General features: G+C 39.5%; 1 protein-coding gene across 5 annotated transcripts in view; it reads right to left on the bottom strand.

Moving 5' to 3' along the window:
- The window catches only part of DIAPH2 (diaphanous related formin 2), a 235,640-nt gene extending 222,733 nt beyond the window's left edge, over positions 1 to 12,907 (bottom strand). For all 5 annotated transcript variants that reach the window (XM_062627438.1, XM_062627442.1, XM_062627439.1 and 2 more), the window contains exon 1: positions 12,600 to 12,907. In XM_062627438.1, coding sequence (XP_062483422.1) covers positions 12,600 to 12,719 — 120 coding nt within the window. In that variant the 5' untranslated portion in view covers positions 12,720 to 12,907. The remainder of the gene's footprint in view (positions 1 to 12,599) is intronic.
- Positions 12,908 to 18,212: the final 5,305 nt, after the last annotated feature.

Genomic DNA, 18,212 nt, shown 5'->3' on the forward strand with positions numbered 1-18,212 from the left:
TCCATCAAGTCTAACTTGCACTAACCATATCAGGTAAGTCATCATCACTAAAGCAGCAGAGGATCAGCAGAGTTTGTAAGAGTTATGATGCGTAACTGCCAAGTTCTTTATACAGTACTTTGTACAGCCAGGATCTGTTTCTTATTTTGATATCTAGTGATCATACAAGACAGGTTTTTCTTTTGGAAAGATGTATTGTGACAGTATAGCATGTTTTTCAGTACAGATGATTGAACATCTCCAGGATGCTCTATAGCTTTTGAATTCCTTACTTAAAACCATCAAACAACAACATGCTAGTTACAAGCTCTACAAACTAGACTTCTGAAAGAGACATGTCATGCTTCCATTCATCAGTTTCACAACAAACAAACATTGCAATAGTGCTTTCATGAAGGGCATACTAGCTTACTAGGCTCGATATGCAGGTTTAATGTTTTAAGAAATGTTTAGCTAATCAACACTTCAGAGACATGGCAAAACCTGGCCTTACAACACAAATTTAAAACCTTTTATTTTAGTTTGAAACTTTTTATTCCGAAATTCTAGCCACTGGTTTTAGTTTTTAATTTAGAAGTGTGTGTGGCATTGCGTAATCATTAACCAACAGAAGGCTTTATAGGACAAATCTTAAAAACAAAATAAGCAACCAACCCATAACCCAAACAACCCAACAACCACAACTCACACAAATAAGTAGGTATAAAACTGCATGGCTACATCCTTAAGGCCCGTAAAGATGTCATTAAGGATCTTTGACTTTAAGGATCCTGGGCAGTCTAGCAAATCTCTATAAAATAAGCCTAGCAACAGAAAGAGATATGAAGTTTCTGCAAAGGAACTACAGGTACCTACAGGAAGACTTCACATTTTACTTCAGTGCCTCAGTTGCACTAGAACTCGTAAGTATTTGCATAAAGAGAAGGAAGTTATCATTAACAATATAAATGCAGTATATGGGACTGCACCAATTATCAGCAGTCTAAATGGGTAAAATAAATAAAGAGTTGTTCTTCATGTACTTGAATCATCAGGCTAAGCATATACACTGCTGTCATAGACATTTTATTTTTTGGGTCATCTGCAGACTAGCATTGGGTTTATTTTGGGCTTATAATTTCACTTTCACAATCTTGGTAATGGATACTTTAATGGTCTTTCTTATGTTAAACAGAGTAAGATTCAGAAAGTTGAGTGCCAATTACATTTCACGCTTTGGTAAGATAAGAAAGTGCATTTCAAAATCTGCACCTCCTAAGCTTCCTTTAGTAAAATGCCAGTAGATTAGAAGTGCACAGGAATCATTTAATGAGTCCTTTGATACACCCATGTCGTTTTCCGTACATATATTTGGTGCCTGCAAGAAGTGCCAGATACAATTTATCAGACAAGAAGCCATCTGTCCAAGTGGTTGCTGTTGTGCTGGTACTGGGCAGGACTGCTTCTCAGTATCAGCATATTCTGCTTACTGCACCTACAGCAAGGAAATCAGTTTGGAAGAAAATGGCAAAGCGGTTTTTCCTCGGAAAATAGACTGAGATCACTTCCTAAACTGGTCACTTGAATAATCATTGGACCAACTTCCAGGACTTAATTAAAAATGAACACAGAACAGCTCCAAGTGCAGTAAATGGATGGTTTAGATGCTTATTGCCCTGGTGGCATGCCTGTTGCTTTTCTGCCAAGCATGACTGTCAGTACCATATTCAGCCCTCTATCTCTGCTGCTTGTGTTTAAAAAACGCAGTTGTTTGAAGTTTAGGGTTCTTGGCTTTTGCTTGTTTATTGTGAAGTGCTTTTGAAACATTCTAGAACAGTTAAACTGGCAAAACCATGACAAAATAATTCTTGATATAGTAAGCATAGACTTTCTATTTTATGCTTCCATCGAAGCAGTGGATTTGAGCCCTTTGCTATCAATGCAGCAGCAGAATGAAGCCTGTTTTGCTACACAACAGTATTCGCTGTGCATCAAATTGCTGTTCATTTTCCTCTCTTGTTCTGGTCAGTCCTGAGTGCAAGTGGCTGATCTCTTCATTCAGACACACTGTGAAGGTGCTCAGACCAAGTGAAAGCTGTTACAAAGCTACTGAGTTGTCAATTAAGAGTAGTGAGACTAGGCCTCCTTTTGTACCTCACTTTCTAAAGAGAAACACCTTTTTCATTGTGACAAGGTTTGCCTTCACTCTCACTGAAGTGCAGTCTTTGTCTTTACCCTTTTATAGACATGTAGTCCTTTTAACTGCAATTATATGCTTTGAATTTGGGATTAACCTTTTGTTGAAACCTAGGATTTTCTTTCAAGATGGGCAATAACCAGTTAAATGACAGCAAGAAAGCTCTTTTCAAATCATTTGAATAAAAACGAAGCAGAAACTGTGTTGAGAAACTGATTGGAGAAAATTTGAGAGCATTTTACTTTTTGACAGACTTTGAGGAAGTGAGGATGTGTGTATTTGCTTTGTTTGGGTTCTTTTTCAAATAGTAAGAAAATCCCACAAAATCCAACCAACCAAAACACAGCCCACAAAGGAACTGGCAGTGGAAGGGATGCAGTGAGCCAAAGAAGCAGGAATTACTTGTGAACATTATTCATTTTGTCTGTACCCAGCAGCCTTGGAGCATATGGTCACAGAGAGCACGTCAACAACTTCTTAGAGTAATGTTGTCTGTCTTCCAAGACACAGCCTTCCCAGCAAAGAGCAAGCATTTCATCAGAGCAGTATTTGATCCTTACATTTAAAAAAAAAAGTTGATGTTAAAGTTACTTTTTTCTCTCCTCATAATAAATGATGTGAGCCTAAAACCTGGGAAAATGAGCAATGCTGCTGCCATAGCGAGGAACTTAGGCTTTTCCTTAAACAGAAAGTCTAAACTGAATAATTTCTGTGAGCATGGAACATAATTTAACTCAACAGTCAAAACATATTGGGTTAAACTGAATATACAGCTGCTGTGATACACGCAAAGGCTTTCTGTTCCATTTCCTATTCTTTTCTGTTTATAACAGCTTCCCGAGAAGAATATTTGTCCTTCAGGGAAGTAGGAAATGAAGCCGCATGTGAATAGAGAGGAATTATATTGTACATAGTAACGATGGGGTCAAATTAGTATCGTTTGACTTCAGTACAGTTGAGATTCCCTGTTAACAAGTAATAGGAATTCAGGAGGATTACAGATGCTTGTAACATGTTAGAGAAAATGTGTTACCTTCTCCTAAAGGCGAAAGTAAGCCAAAAAGATCATTTATCATAATATTGATGGTACGTGCTTAAGTTACTCCTGAACACCTACATAAACTCTATAAAGGTTTTCCCCAAAACTCACAAAACAATTGTTTTTAAATCTAAAATGTTAACTGATGGGATTACGGCTTATCTCCTAAGTAACTCAGGAATCAGTCTGAATCACAGAATACTGTGAGCTAACCTTAATGGATTTAGGAAGCCTGTCTTATCAACTCAAGCTTTGTCTGAAGTTCAAGCATGAATGTACATTTGTGAAATATCAAAACTGTATCTGGTTTAGAGATGGAAATTTCACCGAAGCCTACTGCTGTACTCGTTACCCTTCTAGTTTGGAAAGGTGTCCATCAAGCTGTAAATAACTGGAGAACGAAATTTTAACTGCACTGCTGGAAGACAGTAGAATAGTAGAGAACAGAGGAGTGTAAAGGTTGGAGACACTGCAGCAGACATCCCCTGGTACATTTCTAACTGAGACAAGAAATTGTGTGCTGAATCAAAATGAGTTTCCTCACCTCACTTTTTCCTGTTGATGAGAATAAAGCAGTGGAAGATCCACTTGCTACAGAAAAGTCAGAAGGAGGAACTGAAGCCCTTCTAACAAAGTGGATTCCCTGGGAGCAACAGCTCTTGCTGCCCCACTATGTAATTAAACTCAAAAAAACAGGAAACAAAAAAAGCAAGGCAGAGTCTATTTTTATAGGAATTAAGACTGGCAGCAGCAATACCAGGAAAAAGGCACTGTACTGACACCAAAATCAGTTACTAGGTGTTTCAGTGTTGAAGTCTTGCTTGCAACTTCTGTCTCAAGTCTGGTTATCATTACCTTCTACTAATCTGTCATATTCCTTAGCTCACTCAGCCTGTGAGTGGCTAAGGCTTTCATAAGCAAAGGCTTGCAACGATTATGAAAACAGTTCTTATGTAAATTGTACTTCAGTGTATAAAGAATTAAATCAAAATGCTACTGCGTGCCTTATAAAGAGGGACAGCCACAGACTGAAGGATGTCAGTTAATCTGAGTTCGTGTGCTTTTTTATCTTGGCCAGCTGACATGGGTTTACCCTTGGAGTTTCAGAGTTTCTGTTTAAACCTTTTGTCTTTAACATACCCTCTAAATCTCACTGGTGCTAAAACTGAAATATATATGGCATCAGTGTATAGGCTTAGCCTGACATGCTGTCATCTTTTTTATTCTTTATGCAAGAAAATAGAGTGTTCTAATGGAACTGGAACACTGCATGTAACTGCTTCAACTACTAAGAACTGTCAAGTTCTCATCTACTCATGCACTCACACAATTACAAAGGCAAATATCCAACACGGTTCCATTATGAAGCCACAGTATTTTAGAACTTACTTCAATATAGGTATAAAAATAATTCACAGTAGGAAAATAAGAACAAATACAGACCAGAAAGCAGGAAACTTTATAATGTACAAGAACTACTTGTATCTGTTGTTACGAGCCTAGAATCTAATTCATCTCATGTTGGTTTAGTATTTGTTTCTCATAAAGCTACACTCATTTAAAACACACACACACAGAGTCATCTTTAAAAGCTATATTCTAGCAACCCCCACTAGGTCTTACCGTATTAACTCAGAATGATAGACTGCAGAACTAACATTTTTCCTGACAAAAATACTTATTTTGTCTTGTTCAACCATCCCTGAGAGACCAACATGAACACAGAGCCACTGTTAAACACTTAGGTAGCTACTTGTGACAAAGAGTCATCCCCTCAAGAACTTAAGGTCAGCGGCCTGCCTACAGGACAAAGTTATTAACCTTTGACTAGCTAATACCTGAACAAAACAAAAAAAAAGAACCTGCAAGCCAACCTGCACCCACCAGTACCTTTACTGCAATTCCCTTGGCCTTCATAACCTAAAGTAACAGTTGCTGCTTTACTGGCTGTACAGCCACAGTCCCACAGCTCCAAGTACTGGGATTCTACAGTACCGAGCCTCCACTGTCTCAAACTTAACTTTCTTACTTAGAAATTAGTTCTAAACTACTAGGTAGCACTGCTCTGAGTTTTCCATTCCTCAAGCAACTTCTCCTGGATTTATTTTCACATAAATATGCTAATTTGCTTTTGTTATTAATAGATAACTTCATATCCCCATCTCTACTAGAAAAGCAGAAATAGTATGTGTGTTGAAACAATAAATATATATATACACACACAAATCATGGAGGAATAAAAGACAGGATTCTTTCCAATTAGATTTTTTTTTTTTTAATCAGCTGGTGACTTTTACACTTACATTCAAGACTTTGAGAATAAGTTTAAACACCCTTAACTGTTATTAAGCATAAATTAAAAATACTTTTTAGTAATAAAACCAGTTTTTAATCTTTAACGTCCTCTACATCTGATAACACTATGCAAAGAACAAGTAAACCAGCAAACATGCATCACATATTACGCATACCTAATTCTTTCTCGATGATTTATTCTGAGGATCACTAAAAGCACCCAAAAGGGAACATTACAGAAAAACCACCTGTTACGTGCATCACCTTGAACTTCTGTTCTCCCACTCTCACCCAGTCTGAAGTTAACACAAAAATAGAGATTCCCATTTACACAGGAAGAGCCCATATCTATTAAACTCTTAACCACATTTTTGTTTTATATAACAGAGAAGGTGTGGTGATATCACAGTATGCATTACACCTTAAGACTAAATATTACCACACCCAGGTGGACTGAAGACCTTCAGTATCTGTACCAAACCATACAACATTTCCTACATGTGGGCTTGTTCCAGAATGGGACTTCCAAAGTAATTCTCAACTTCTATAAATCTAATGATTTTATGACTTATATCCCAATGTACATTATAATACCATTTAATTGCCGTAACAGATCCTTTTCAGATCAGCCCGTATGCATACAATGTCCTGCTTTCACACCATGTCCAACTGTCATGATAAGACGGACTGAAAAGCAGACACAATCATAATTTAACAGTACTAGTGGATGAACTTTACACAAACCAATAGAAAAGGAGGAATTCTGGTGTTCTATAACTAGTCTTATTCATTCAAGCAAATGCTCAAAGAACAAGAAGTAATAAAGGAGGGGTTTTGACCGGCTCAGCTGCATGATCTTGTCTGTGCCAGGGCCACACAAAATCTTGCCAGCAGGGCACCAAGGTGGATATGAAAACTGCTTAAGCCCACACTACTGCCTCAAAAAAAGCTGAAAATTACTGTCACCCCCTTCTCCCATACTAATTAATAGTCAACAAGTAGAATTATTTGCCTTGAAGACTGTATTAGCACTACTTTTGTCAAGCGAGATCCCACCTACCTATTAGGAAGTTATAGTTCTAAGTGAGTAACACTGAGGTGCTCACTCCACCAATGCTGTAGGAAAAAGCTACTTCGTTCACAGATTCTTAAATAAAAGGTCAGTTTGCTACAAAACAAACATGCAAATTTAAGACAAGTTAGATTCACCTACCTGCAACTCAATAAATTGCTACATAAATACTAAGCAAAGTCTTTCAACTGATAATATCTTCAACTTAACTGCTCTACCACCATAGCCCTTTATAGTGAAACACTTAGTTCCTCCCAAGATAAAGTAAATTATTTAAAAAGTAATAATAATGTAATGACCATGATATACCCAGTAAGGAACTAGGTTAAAACATTCATTTCCTAACAGCTTGTGGTTTTAAGGTTGAACAAGTAAACTGATGAATAACCAACTGCAACTGTCAGTTGCTTCAGCAGCAACAAACATCTTTTGTTCTTCTTCATGTCTAGATTTGGACGGGGATGAAAAGAACTAGAGGAAAGTTATTAGCCATTATTGCAGAAAAGTTTTCTTGTAACCCACCCAAATGTTTTTAAGCCTTGTTGTGTTTTGGTTTTTTTTTCCTTCTACTACAGTGCTTAACATCTCAGAAAACAACACTTCTATTTGCTACACGCTGTAGGTCTCACTGTAATTGTCTTTCACGTTGCCTAGGTGGAATCTGATTGTTTGCAAAGCTTCTGTACTGTACAGAACAGCTCTACAGTTTTGTCTTACAAGCAGTAGCTCAGGAAGTTTAATTACCACAAGCAGATCAGCTTATCACTGTATCTATCACCTCATTTAAACAGTGTCAATATCAATTCACATTAAAAGCTAAACCATTTACTTAAACATCAGCATCAAGCATGCCCTACTATCCCATATCAGAAGTACTGCCTCTTCAGTATGCTTTCAGCAACAGAACCAAGCTTTCCCAAAACATTATTTTTACTCCTCGGTAATGGTTGCACCCTAAGTAACTTTTCCCTCCAGCATACACCTAAAGCAAGAATTTGCTGCAAGCCTGCAGTGATTTTAGTCTGTGCCACTATGATTTCAAGTGCAATTCATTTCATTCACTTGCCAAAAATCTCTGCTTGGCCTGACTCATAGTTCACATATGCAAAATATAAACGTCTGACGAATTCATGTAAAAAGCACATTATCTCTCCACAGGAGAATGACATCAAACAACCTTAGAAGTCAAAGGTGATGGTGCGATGCAGATCCTGCAGCCTGAAGCCTGTCTGACAGTGGCTGATACATATAATTTAAAGCATTTGTCAACTCCTGTACTGGTATGGGTGGAGCAACATAACCAGGAATCTATCCTCCTCCCAAGCAGACTTGGGCTGCTCCCATTTTAAAGCTGATTGATAAAAGCTTTTATTCCACTGTTTGATGCTAGTTTATGGCACATTAGTCAGTGTTGAGTTCACAGCTTTTGATTCATCTCAAAGCTCATGGGGTTTACAAGACTTCAGGATAAAGCATGAACAATTTCTGCTTTTAAAAGTATGAGTTGCTCCTTGCAGGATGAATCACCAAATCCAATTGCTCTCTGATGAAACAAGCTCTCTCACCTCCAACAACTTGGTTTTTACTGTTTCTTTCTCCTAATCTACTTTTAAAGACAGGATCACACACAAAAGACAGCCTATTTCCAAAATTTAGCTTGTGGCTAAGTCAGGTATCTATCACTGAACAGCTACCACACAAACCTGACGTGAACTTGACAGTAACAGAGCATGCTTTTAGCACGGCGTTAGCCAGTACATGCATAGAAGTAATTCTACTTCTAATACTAAACTGACATGCTGACATATTATTAACTTTTTAATTAAAACAACATTGACCATATTAACATTCAGTTCACCAGTGATCTAATAGTCAGGGAGGTCCACAAATCTTGTTGCAACACCTTTTTTCAAGTACTGATTCATAAAATCACAGATGTTTGAAAGGATCTCATTCCTTGCTCAGTTTAGTCCAAACTCCTACCCAAAAAGCAGGTTCAACATGAAATACAAACCAGCCTGCTAAAGGCATTGTCCAGGTTTCCAGGTCTTGAAAACCTTCAAGAATGGAGATTCCAGTACCTCTGGTCAACTAATGCTTAATCATCCTTCCAATTACTTTTTCCCCTTATAGTCAGTCTCCTCCCCAGTGATTTCTCCTGCTCTTTTTTATGATCTCTGTCTCCCACTCCTCTCCCATGAACGCCTATAAAAAGCCTGGCTTCAACTTCTCAGCTTAAAATATGAGCAATTTAACAACTGATATGACTTGGGGTTCACCTAAGCTACGCTATCTATGCCTAATTAGACATGACACTTTGAAGCACGCACTCATTTCCTAGGTACCAAGCAGAATTATATACTTCCCATCTGATACTGAAGTGTTAAGGAGAGCAAACAACATCTAAGTTAAGGATTAACCAACACAGGAATCCCAACAATCTCCCTGACAACCTTAATTTAGTCTGCTTCCCCTCATACAACAAGCATACTTTTAAACAAGCAAAACAAGCCCATTGCCAAACCCAGTTAAGAATGTAACTGCTCACTGCCATCTCATGCCAGCTTATTCTGAGGGCTGGCATGAGATCAGATGAGTGTTTGCCAAAACAATTTATTTTTTTTCTGCCCATTTCATTATAAACAAAAATAATGACAAAAGCACTAAGCACTCATTCCACCTCCAGTCCCTGTGCCAGCAAAACATGGGGGGGGGGGGGGAGGAGATGAAATCAGAGCTCTTTCAGCAACTGTGACATGTCCAGGAACCTGGGAAACAGACATTAAATTTTAGAAAAATACTTGTGATTTCACACTATTAGTATAAAACCCAGAACTAAACTCTCATTGAGCTGTTCTGTCACATTCACCAAATCTTATGAAACTTGAATGACACTCAAAATGACCTAAAGCAGGAAAATAACTTAACTAGCAGTTCTAACGTAGTCCACATTCATTCATGTGCTTACATGTATATAAACTATCTTACATGAAAATACTTGAAACCACCAATTTTTAAACCAGCAGCACAGATACTTTCTTGATAGCCTAGTCTTGCTTCATGTCAGGCAGGAATAAATGCCACTGATAAGGCTTCAGTCCTTACAAAAAACAAACAAAAACCCACACCAAACCGCCATGCTTCTGCAGGCCAAGCACCTTTGCCCAACTTCTTGTTTCAGATGGAGAGCATGGGGAAGCAAAAATGTCCACCACCTTCTTCTAGTCTCCTTTCCCTGAAAAGAATTGCTTCAACTTTGCCAGCTCCCTATCATCTAGAACCATTTTTAGTCAGTCATATAAAAATCATTCCCCTAGACTTCTTTGCAATGACTTGACTAATTTCAGCTGCTATGCCAGGAACTAAAAATAAACCCTCTGTTATAAGTAGTTGCACACCCTCTCCCACCAAGCCGTTGTTCAGCACTCCACTTGATGTGTGAAACAAGTTTTCTAGAAGAGACACACTCCACTCAGCACACTGTAGAGTTCCCGGAATTATACACAACACTCTGACAAGAGTACAGGTTGATTCGTCTCTGTAACTCTACTGAAACTTAACGAATTACAAGTTATGAAGCTGAACTAAGAAAATATCCACACCATACTCCAAGAAGCTTTGCATACAAACTCTATGACAACTTAACACTTGCACAAATAACATGGCTTCTCTTACAGAAGTCCCAAATATTAATTCATCTTATTTGCACAGTGAAGAGAACAGGGATGAGGTACAATTAAGGTCACTCTGAGTACCTAACCACACTGCTAGCCTCAGTAGAACCAATTCATCGTTCAAAATTAAAGCCAGCAAAATTTAGCATGATTATTCCCCTATATAATGGATGAATGCTTTCCCTGTTACAGTCTTGTTTTTCCCTTGCAAACCCAGGGCAGCGATTGATAAATCTGGCTGTCCACTCATACTACCTCAACTTAAAGGCAAACCTGAATGCCAACCCTTTTAGTCCTCAGTACAAAGTCCCTCTCTGTCACTTACACACACTGTTTGTGCACATCATGTCCAGAATGGAAAAAACTAAAATATGTACTTTCCCATTCAATCCATTCATTCCATTGTATCATCAGAGGCTAGTCACTTGATCTCAGGGCAGAACTACCTTTTAGAAGGTACCCAATTCAAGCAACATAGCACTGCTCAGATCCACGCTGCTGCTGGAATGTAATCATCCCCTCAAGAAACAAAATGACAGCACCTGACAGATACTAACATAATGTACCTGTTCCACCGAATGTAACAAGCGAAGTCTACTCTAGTGATTCTAAAATAACTGCAAAGAACATGCAATGGAAATAGTTGTCCTGTTCAACCCCATTTTGAGCTCATTTCATAGAATGGTTTGTGTTAGAAGGGACCTTAAAGATCACCTAGTCCCACCCCCCACGCAAAGGGCAGGGACAATTTCACTTGGATTTTTTAAGCTAGATATTTATTTCAGAACAAAGTGTTCTCTACTAGAGCAAAACTCAAATCTGTGTCCACCACTTCCCAGAGAAGTGCTTTCCTGTGTGAGTTTTAAAACAAACCCCTGCAGGCATCTTCAAACAGCCTTCCTAGTTACTTTCACTAGGAAATAGTAAAGGTAGCATAGATGTAAACAAACATCTTGTTTATATGAAGACGTTTGGTTTTATTTATCCTACCCTAGGAAGTATGAGTTTATTGTCAATAACACCATAAAACAAACACACGACATTTGGTTACCTTTTGCTAAGATAAACACGGTCCTTTCAACACAAGCATACTTGAACTTATTCAGTATTATGGCTTTCTGTCATCCTTCATAATATCTGTAACTTTCAGGAACTTGTCACTGCCTCATATGTTACAAAGTTAACATCTTCCCTACAAGCATTCTAACTTGGTTTTCAGTGACAAAAACCCTGTAGTCCTCAGGCTGAGCAGCCAAAGTCTCTGCTGGCCCATACTGATGAAAGGAACACCAAGTGGGAGCTCACTTACATACTCACTTAGTTTCACCAATATCTGTGAAAGCCTTTGCTCAGATTAAGTAAAGTTTGGAACTAGTACTCTACTCGGTAATAGAATTCTGATACGTTTTAACTGCCAGCTAAGCCGCTGCTCTAGAAACTCCACCTGAGGTCTGAGCTAAAATGACTTGATTCAAAGTTAAAACAAGTAACTTTAAGTAACAGAAGCAAACAATTAAAAAGAAACACTGTCATATTTACTGGCTTGCTGCTACTGTATTTATAAAGCGAGATACAATCCCGTGCTGTCAACTTCTAAACGTACCTATGTTTCAAGTTACCTATGTAAATAAGACCATCTTCTTTTAAATCAAAAAGTATGGGCATAATGAACAAACTCTACAGTCCCAAAGAGGATATATGTGCTCAAGAGCTTATCAAATCTTTCCCAAAAGACTGGACAATATCCAAACTTTTAAATTATTTTCCTTTTAATTCCGAAGTTCACTTGGGAAGCACATCCTTGACTCCATAACCAACGATGTTCCTAATGATCCAATACAGGCAAGAAAAAAAAACAAACCCCGTGCTCTTTCACACAAAAGGTGAGCAGAGCAGAGGTCACACCAAGAGGTCCTGCCCTCAGAACAGCGCGTTACCGCACCTCTCCCCAGGGCATGGTCCAGTCAGTGCCCCTCCGAGGCTTCTGTCTTCCCGGTGTCACAGCCCGCACGGGTAACACGGGAATTCCCTGCTCCTGTCAACGACCACCCCCGGCGCATTACCGCAGCGAGGCCTCAGCGCCCGCACGCCCCCCTCCAGCTGTCACCTCCCTCTCCAGAGACACCCAAAAACCATCACGGAAGCTCACAGGAATTTTAACAGAGAGCCTTTAATTCCTACAAACCCAGCCGCAGGCTCCCCGCCGGGCCCGGCCGCACGCCCCTCCGCCCCACGTTCCTCACTTAGAAGCAGCAAGACAGAATCCGCGCCCCCTCCTCCCCCGCCTTCCTCCTCATCCCCAGGCCGTGCCCTGCCCCTCTCCCAACCCCACAGCTCGCTCACCAGCTTGAGCTTGTTCCGGCTCTCCTCTTCCGCGGCGCGCCCGCTGCGCTTCGGGTTCACCCTGCCGAAGCTCAGGGACTCGTCGCCTCCGCCAGCCCCCGGCGGCGCCTGACCCTCCATCCTCCCACCGGCTCTGCGCCCCTGCGGGCACTCGCTCTGCTCACCGGGGCCGCACCCTCAGGGCCCCATAGGACCGACCCGCAAGCACCGGGCGTCTCCCCCGTCCGCTCCCAGCCTGAGCAGTTCCTGGTGCTCTGCCCAGCCGCCGCCTCCTCCTCCCAATCCACCGCCTCAGCGACACGGAACGCCTCCGCGCATGCGCGCCTCTCTCTACCGCGCATGTGCCGACGCTGTGCGCACGCGCCGTTACGGCGTGCGGAGGGCGGGAGACGAGGCGGGGCTGCGCGCCCGTGCAAGGAAATGGCTGTGTGCTGCAGAAGGGTGAAGTGAGAGGTGTCTCTGAGGCGTTACTTGGAGCGCTGGGAGAAGAAGCGCTGCCTCTGGTGTTGTATCGCACCCGTTGAAAAACCGCTGCCTGGCCCAAGGGCGGGCAGAGGTGGGGTGGCGGGGGTAGCACGGCTGTGGAGGAAGCGGTACGGCCGGTGATTGCCCTGTTGAGAAAAGCCTTGTCTTCATCGGACCTGCTCCAACTGCCTTGCCCCGTGTGGGGAGCGCCCAGGCGCTTCATCACGCTCAAAGCGCTTCCTCATGAGGTGGCTGTGACTAAAGTGTGCTTCCGTGAGGTTTGTGTTTGAAACACACGAGGGATAACTGCGGTGTTGGAACTAAAATGGAACTATTGTTACCAGAAACAAAAGACTTAATTTTTGTTCTCTCAAATTTTGAGAACGCCAGTCCGCGATATCTGAGTCATCTACATGTACTCGTGGTTCACAACACAGAAAAATTGCTTCAACCCTTTCTGTGGACTAGAGAATCCCTTTGGCTGAGTGTCATTGTATGAACCGGAGACCTGCCAGCACTGGTGTGTGAATAATGGAGACAATGAGCACATGCCTGATGAGAGGGCTCGTCTTAACAGAGGTTCTCCTATTCATTTAGTTTGTTGGTTTTTTTTAAGAAAAAAATCACATTTAGTGTTGATACAGCTGAATCTATGCTTGCTAACTTCTACTGAGAAGATGGCCATGAACACAATCATGATCTGTTGTTTTGATGGGATAAGGGCAATCTACAAGTCCTTGGAGTCCCAAGTTGGATACAAATGTGTTACTTGATTGCCCTCTAGAAAAGGCTCCCAGCTCAGCCCTGCAGCCACTGGAAGCTTCTTTTAAAAAGGCAATCAAGACCAGTACAGAGAAACTTCCCCATCACTAATGCACACAGAGTTCAACATGCCTGAGATTCAGGTAGCTGTCTGCATTTCTTGTGACTCCCAGATGATTTTTTGTAATCCAGCAGTGAAAATCTGTTGATAAAATTTGACAAAAGCAGCTTTCAAATAAAATGATAGGTCTTAAAATTGCAGTATAACCTTCACAGCGGAAGTTAGTATGTGGTAAATAGGACAGCTCCACCAAGTGCACAGTCTAAACTTCCCTTTGGGATAAATCTCTTCATTTTAGTACATGTTTTCCTTGAATTTTGCTGGTTTTAACTAAGTATTTGGGCACAGTTTATGCTGTCACTTAACAACATGTAACTTTGGAATTCTGAAGTTAAATAATCACAAATTAAATCACTTGTTTGCAGTGACGGGCAATATGTTATTTCTGACTACAGCAGTTTATAATTTACAGTTCATCATTCTACAGCAACAGTTTAATAACAACTTGCCAATTTCAGCTAAAAGGAAATGCTCAGATGTCTTTTATTCTTCCCTTTAGTTAGCCCTAATGGCCATTTTGTTTTTCCATGCTGCCTTTATTTGTCTGTATTAGCAGTACCCATAACTAGAGCAGAAAGGTCAGTCATTCCAGAGTCAGAGGAAACAGGGAATAGCTTCCAACTGGCTGACTTCTCTGTTCACAAATTTAAGAGTTTTTAATCCAAACTCTGTAGCATTATTTGTTCAGCATAACCTTTAGGTGTTCCACAGCTTTTCCTACCCAGGTTTTCTGCATTTGCCACAATACTACTCATGCTGCTGTAGCCAAGTCTTTTTCAGCAGAACTTTTGCATTGGACTGACATTTAATATTCCAGAACAGCAGGAAGAACATTACAAAAATAATTTGTGGTATGACTGAAAACGAGTGCACGTGGCAGAAATCCAGAAGATTGAGTAAATACACATTCAGGCTTTGAGTTAATTTAGGTTTTGATGGAGTAAAACTCAGATCATGTGCATGAACTTAAGCAAAAAAGTAAAAAGCACTGAAGTCTGGTTTAGGGACTATGCATATTACGTTGAAAGGAAAACACAAACATTTACTACTTTTACCATTGGTAAGCAATAATAACTGTACCCTCCTGTAAGTAACAGAGGGAAGACAAGCAACCACCAATCTATAGCTACGTCATGTGATGAAAGAGGTACCTCATGAGTGATCTTAGTTCCTCTTTTCCTTCTGCCACTTGCCTGCTCTCCTGGGACAAATGGCTGATTGGGTAACACAGTTATGGCCTCCTTCTTTTAGCTCCAACTGGCAAATATTTTACAAGTCTCCATGTAGGGTGCTGAGCTGTGACTTAAACATACAAGACATTGCTGTGGGGATTTTCTGGAGACCTGCTTTTGAATAGATTACTCTAAATTAAGGGTCAGTAGATCTCCTTCACAGCCTCCTCAGCAGAAATTCTTTTGGAAAATGTTTTTTAGTCATATTCCAGTTCCCCAGTTTCCAGGACCAAGAAACAAATATTCCACTTATGAATCAAGGACATATAAGCATATAGATTCTGCAGGCAATTCTAAGCACGTGGAGTGAAGTGAAATAATGCAACTAGTCCAATTAGGAAAATTTAAACTGAAAACCCCCTCCACAACAAAACAAAACAAAAAATAGAAAACCACAGCTCTGCTTAAGGCAACCAGACAAACCTCAGATCATTTTGGCAGTCAGTTTGCAGTGCAGTAATTTGGCTCATCTCCGAGAGCAACATAGTATGGCCTGAGGGTGGAAACTAGTAGTTGTATGAACTGTTCTTAACTTGTCTTCATCTCTAAAGAAAATGTATTTTAAAACTATGCATTTTACAAAAATAGTTTTGTCATTTCACATAATTGTTCATTTTACAGCATTAAAACCATGTAAATAAGAAAGACCATTGCCATGTAGATGCCAACATTTCTCCTTGTGATTTCACAGGTCATCTCAGTAACATCAGCCACGTAACCACAACTGCCAATGACAGAAAATGGCAAACATGCATCCATAAAAAAAAAAAAAGTCACACAATTATCCAAAAGCAAACTATCACAGACTGATAGGCATGAGATGCTTTGAGCCTCCCTAAACCACGTACTATTTTATATCTGAATTTGAACAAAATAGGCCTTTGAAGATGACTGGCTGAGCCAGCAATACGAGAACTTAGCACTCTAGCACCCCTCCTCTAAACATCTAAAAAATACAATCATACAAGTTGCAAGAAGATATGCACTCCAAGTATAACTGAAAAAGAAAAGTTGACTGGTCACCAAACCAGCTGTTGAGATTTCAGTCCTTCAGAAATGTGCTATTCTTCAGGTTTCTAGTACTGAAGAAGAAGGTTAACAATGTTCAAGTCTTTGTCCTAACTGCACTGGGAGAAAAAAAGAAAAAAAGGAACTGTTCTGTGCACTACCACGAGAGAAAACACAGTATTTAACTTAACCACTAACAGGAAGCATGCTGCTAAGTCACCCAGTAGTACATTCCCCAGCTTCTCATCTAGAGATTCTATATCATTAACACAACCACTCTACCGCAGAAAACATAACGCAATCCTTCTACTACTCCTGCTGAGCTGTAAGCTTTCTTCAGACTGTGTTGTCACTCTTCCTAATCAGTATCTTCATCACAGCCAATTTTTATTCTCCTGCCGCTTTTTTTTTTTGCAGGTTTAGTTGAAATCTGTTTGCTTTTAGGAATTTTAAAAATCCCCAAATTTATCTTCAGAAGGAAGTCAGTCTAAGATTGTTTATAGTGCATGAAAATGTGGTAAATAAGAAAATCACAGGGTATATAACTTACTTTAACAGGTAGGAAAATAGGATTAGAAGTATTAACTACCAAGCAACGAATATCAATGAAGAGCATTATCTGCATATGAGTAGATATTCCCTATTGACAAAATAACCTCACTTTCTAAAAAAAATCATTTATTTGACTACTTAGTCTATCTGATTAATTTTTAAACCTAAATCCAGTGAAAATCCACTCAGTGATAATTCCAAGAATTACTTATTTGCTAAAGCTTTATTTAATCTAACCCAATAATTTCCTGGCCTGATAGAGGCAATAACTGTACATTCTGTCCTGTTCTGTGAATTAAGTCACAAAAAGTTACTATCATATTTAAACAAAACTTGTTAGTGGTTTTAGGTCCATTAAGAAATCCAATACTATCCATTAAAACAAAGTGGCATATCATATTAACAGTCATGAACAGTATCACAAATTAAAATTAAAAGCAAAGCTAATTGTGAGCACTTCTGTAAATTAAAGGTTACAGCTTCAGTGAGGTTAATTTTCTACAGCTATAGCTACATTCTGTTTTTAACCAGCTGTGAGATGGATGCCCAACAGTTCACTTCTTAGCTATAAACTCTTCAGTTTTAAGTCAGCTTAACATTTTGTCTGTACTTCTTTAGAGGAAGAGGAAGCTGACAGCTTCCCACCTATTGTTTAAAAACAGTTTTAACACTGCATATGTTAAGGAAGTCATTTACTCTGTGGTCACAGTAGAGCTATAGTTGAGCTTTACTTATTATGTCTAGCTCTAATTTAAAACCTAAAGCACTGGAGCTAGATGAGGTATATCATTATTAAACAATACATTAAAAGTACAGAGCCTACTTGTGTCAAGGCACTTTTGTCATTAAAATGACTTAGATAAATCCAGAAGTAAACTGAATATTGGTTTTAATCTGAACACATCTTTAGTGATTGATTTTTCTTTACTCCATGCCAGAGTCCCCTAATACTTAGGAAGTGTGGGTTTTAGGTTTATATTTTCCAAGGTATATATTTTCCAAAGGGGTGTTGGAACTAGATAATCTTAAGGTCCTTTCCAACCCTAACTATTCTATGATTTATGTGTTACTTCTTTGTTACAAGCATTTTCCCTCTTTGAGGCAATTCCCTAATTTAGGTGAATTCTGTTTTCACCATTCTCTGTATTTTGTTCACTTACTTTTAGATAACAATTAGGTTTATCTTGTCCAAATGTTTTTTTACTTTCAGGTTTTACCAGAACAGTAAGAAAACAGCATTCATGCCCCATCATGCTTTCTAGAAACAACACATGTATGAAAAAAAATTCCCAGGATTACTTCAGAGGATGATGTAAACAAAATTAAGTAGGAAGAAACCCCTTTTCTTGATTTTGGCCTTTTTCCCCAGGAAAACAACACAAAATAAACAGCTGATAAATGAAGAAGACAATAGAGATCGTAATTAGTTAATTCTCTTTTTCTTCCTTTGTTTCTAAAACACCAATCCATAGT

The sequence above is a fragment of the Pezoporus occidentalis genome, unplaced genomic scaffold, assembly GCF_034315485.1.
Source record: "Pezoporus occidentalis ecotype Australia unplaced genomic scaffold, CSIRO_AGI_Poc_V1 ctg30, whole genome shotgun sequence".
In the NCBI taxonomy this organism is placed as follows: domain Eukaryota; kingdom Metazoa; phylum Chordata; class Aves; order Psittaciformes; family Psittacidae; genus Pezoporus; species Pezoporus occidentalis.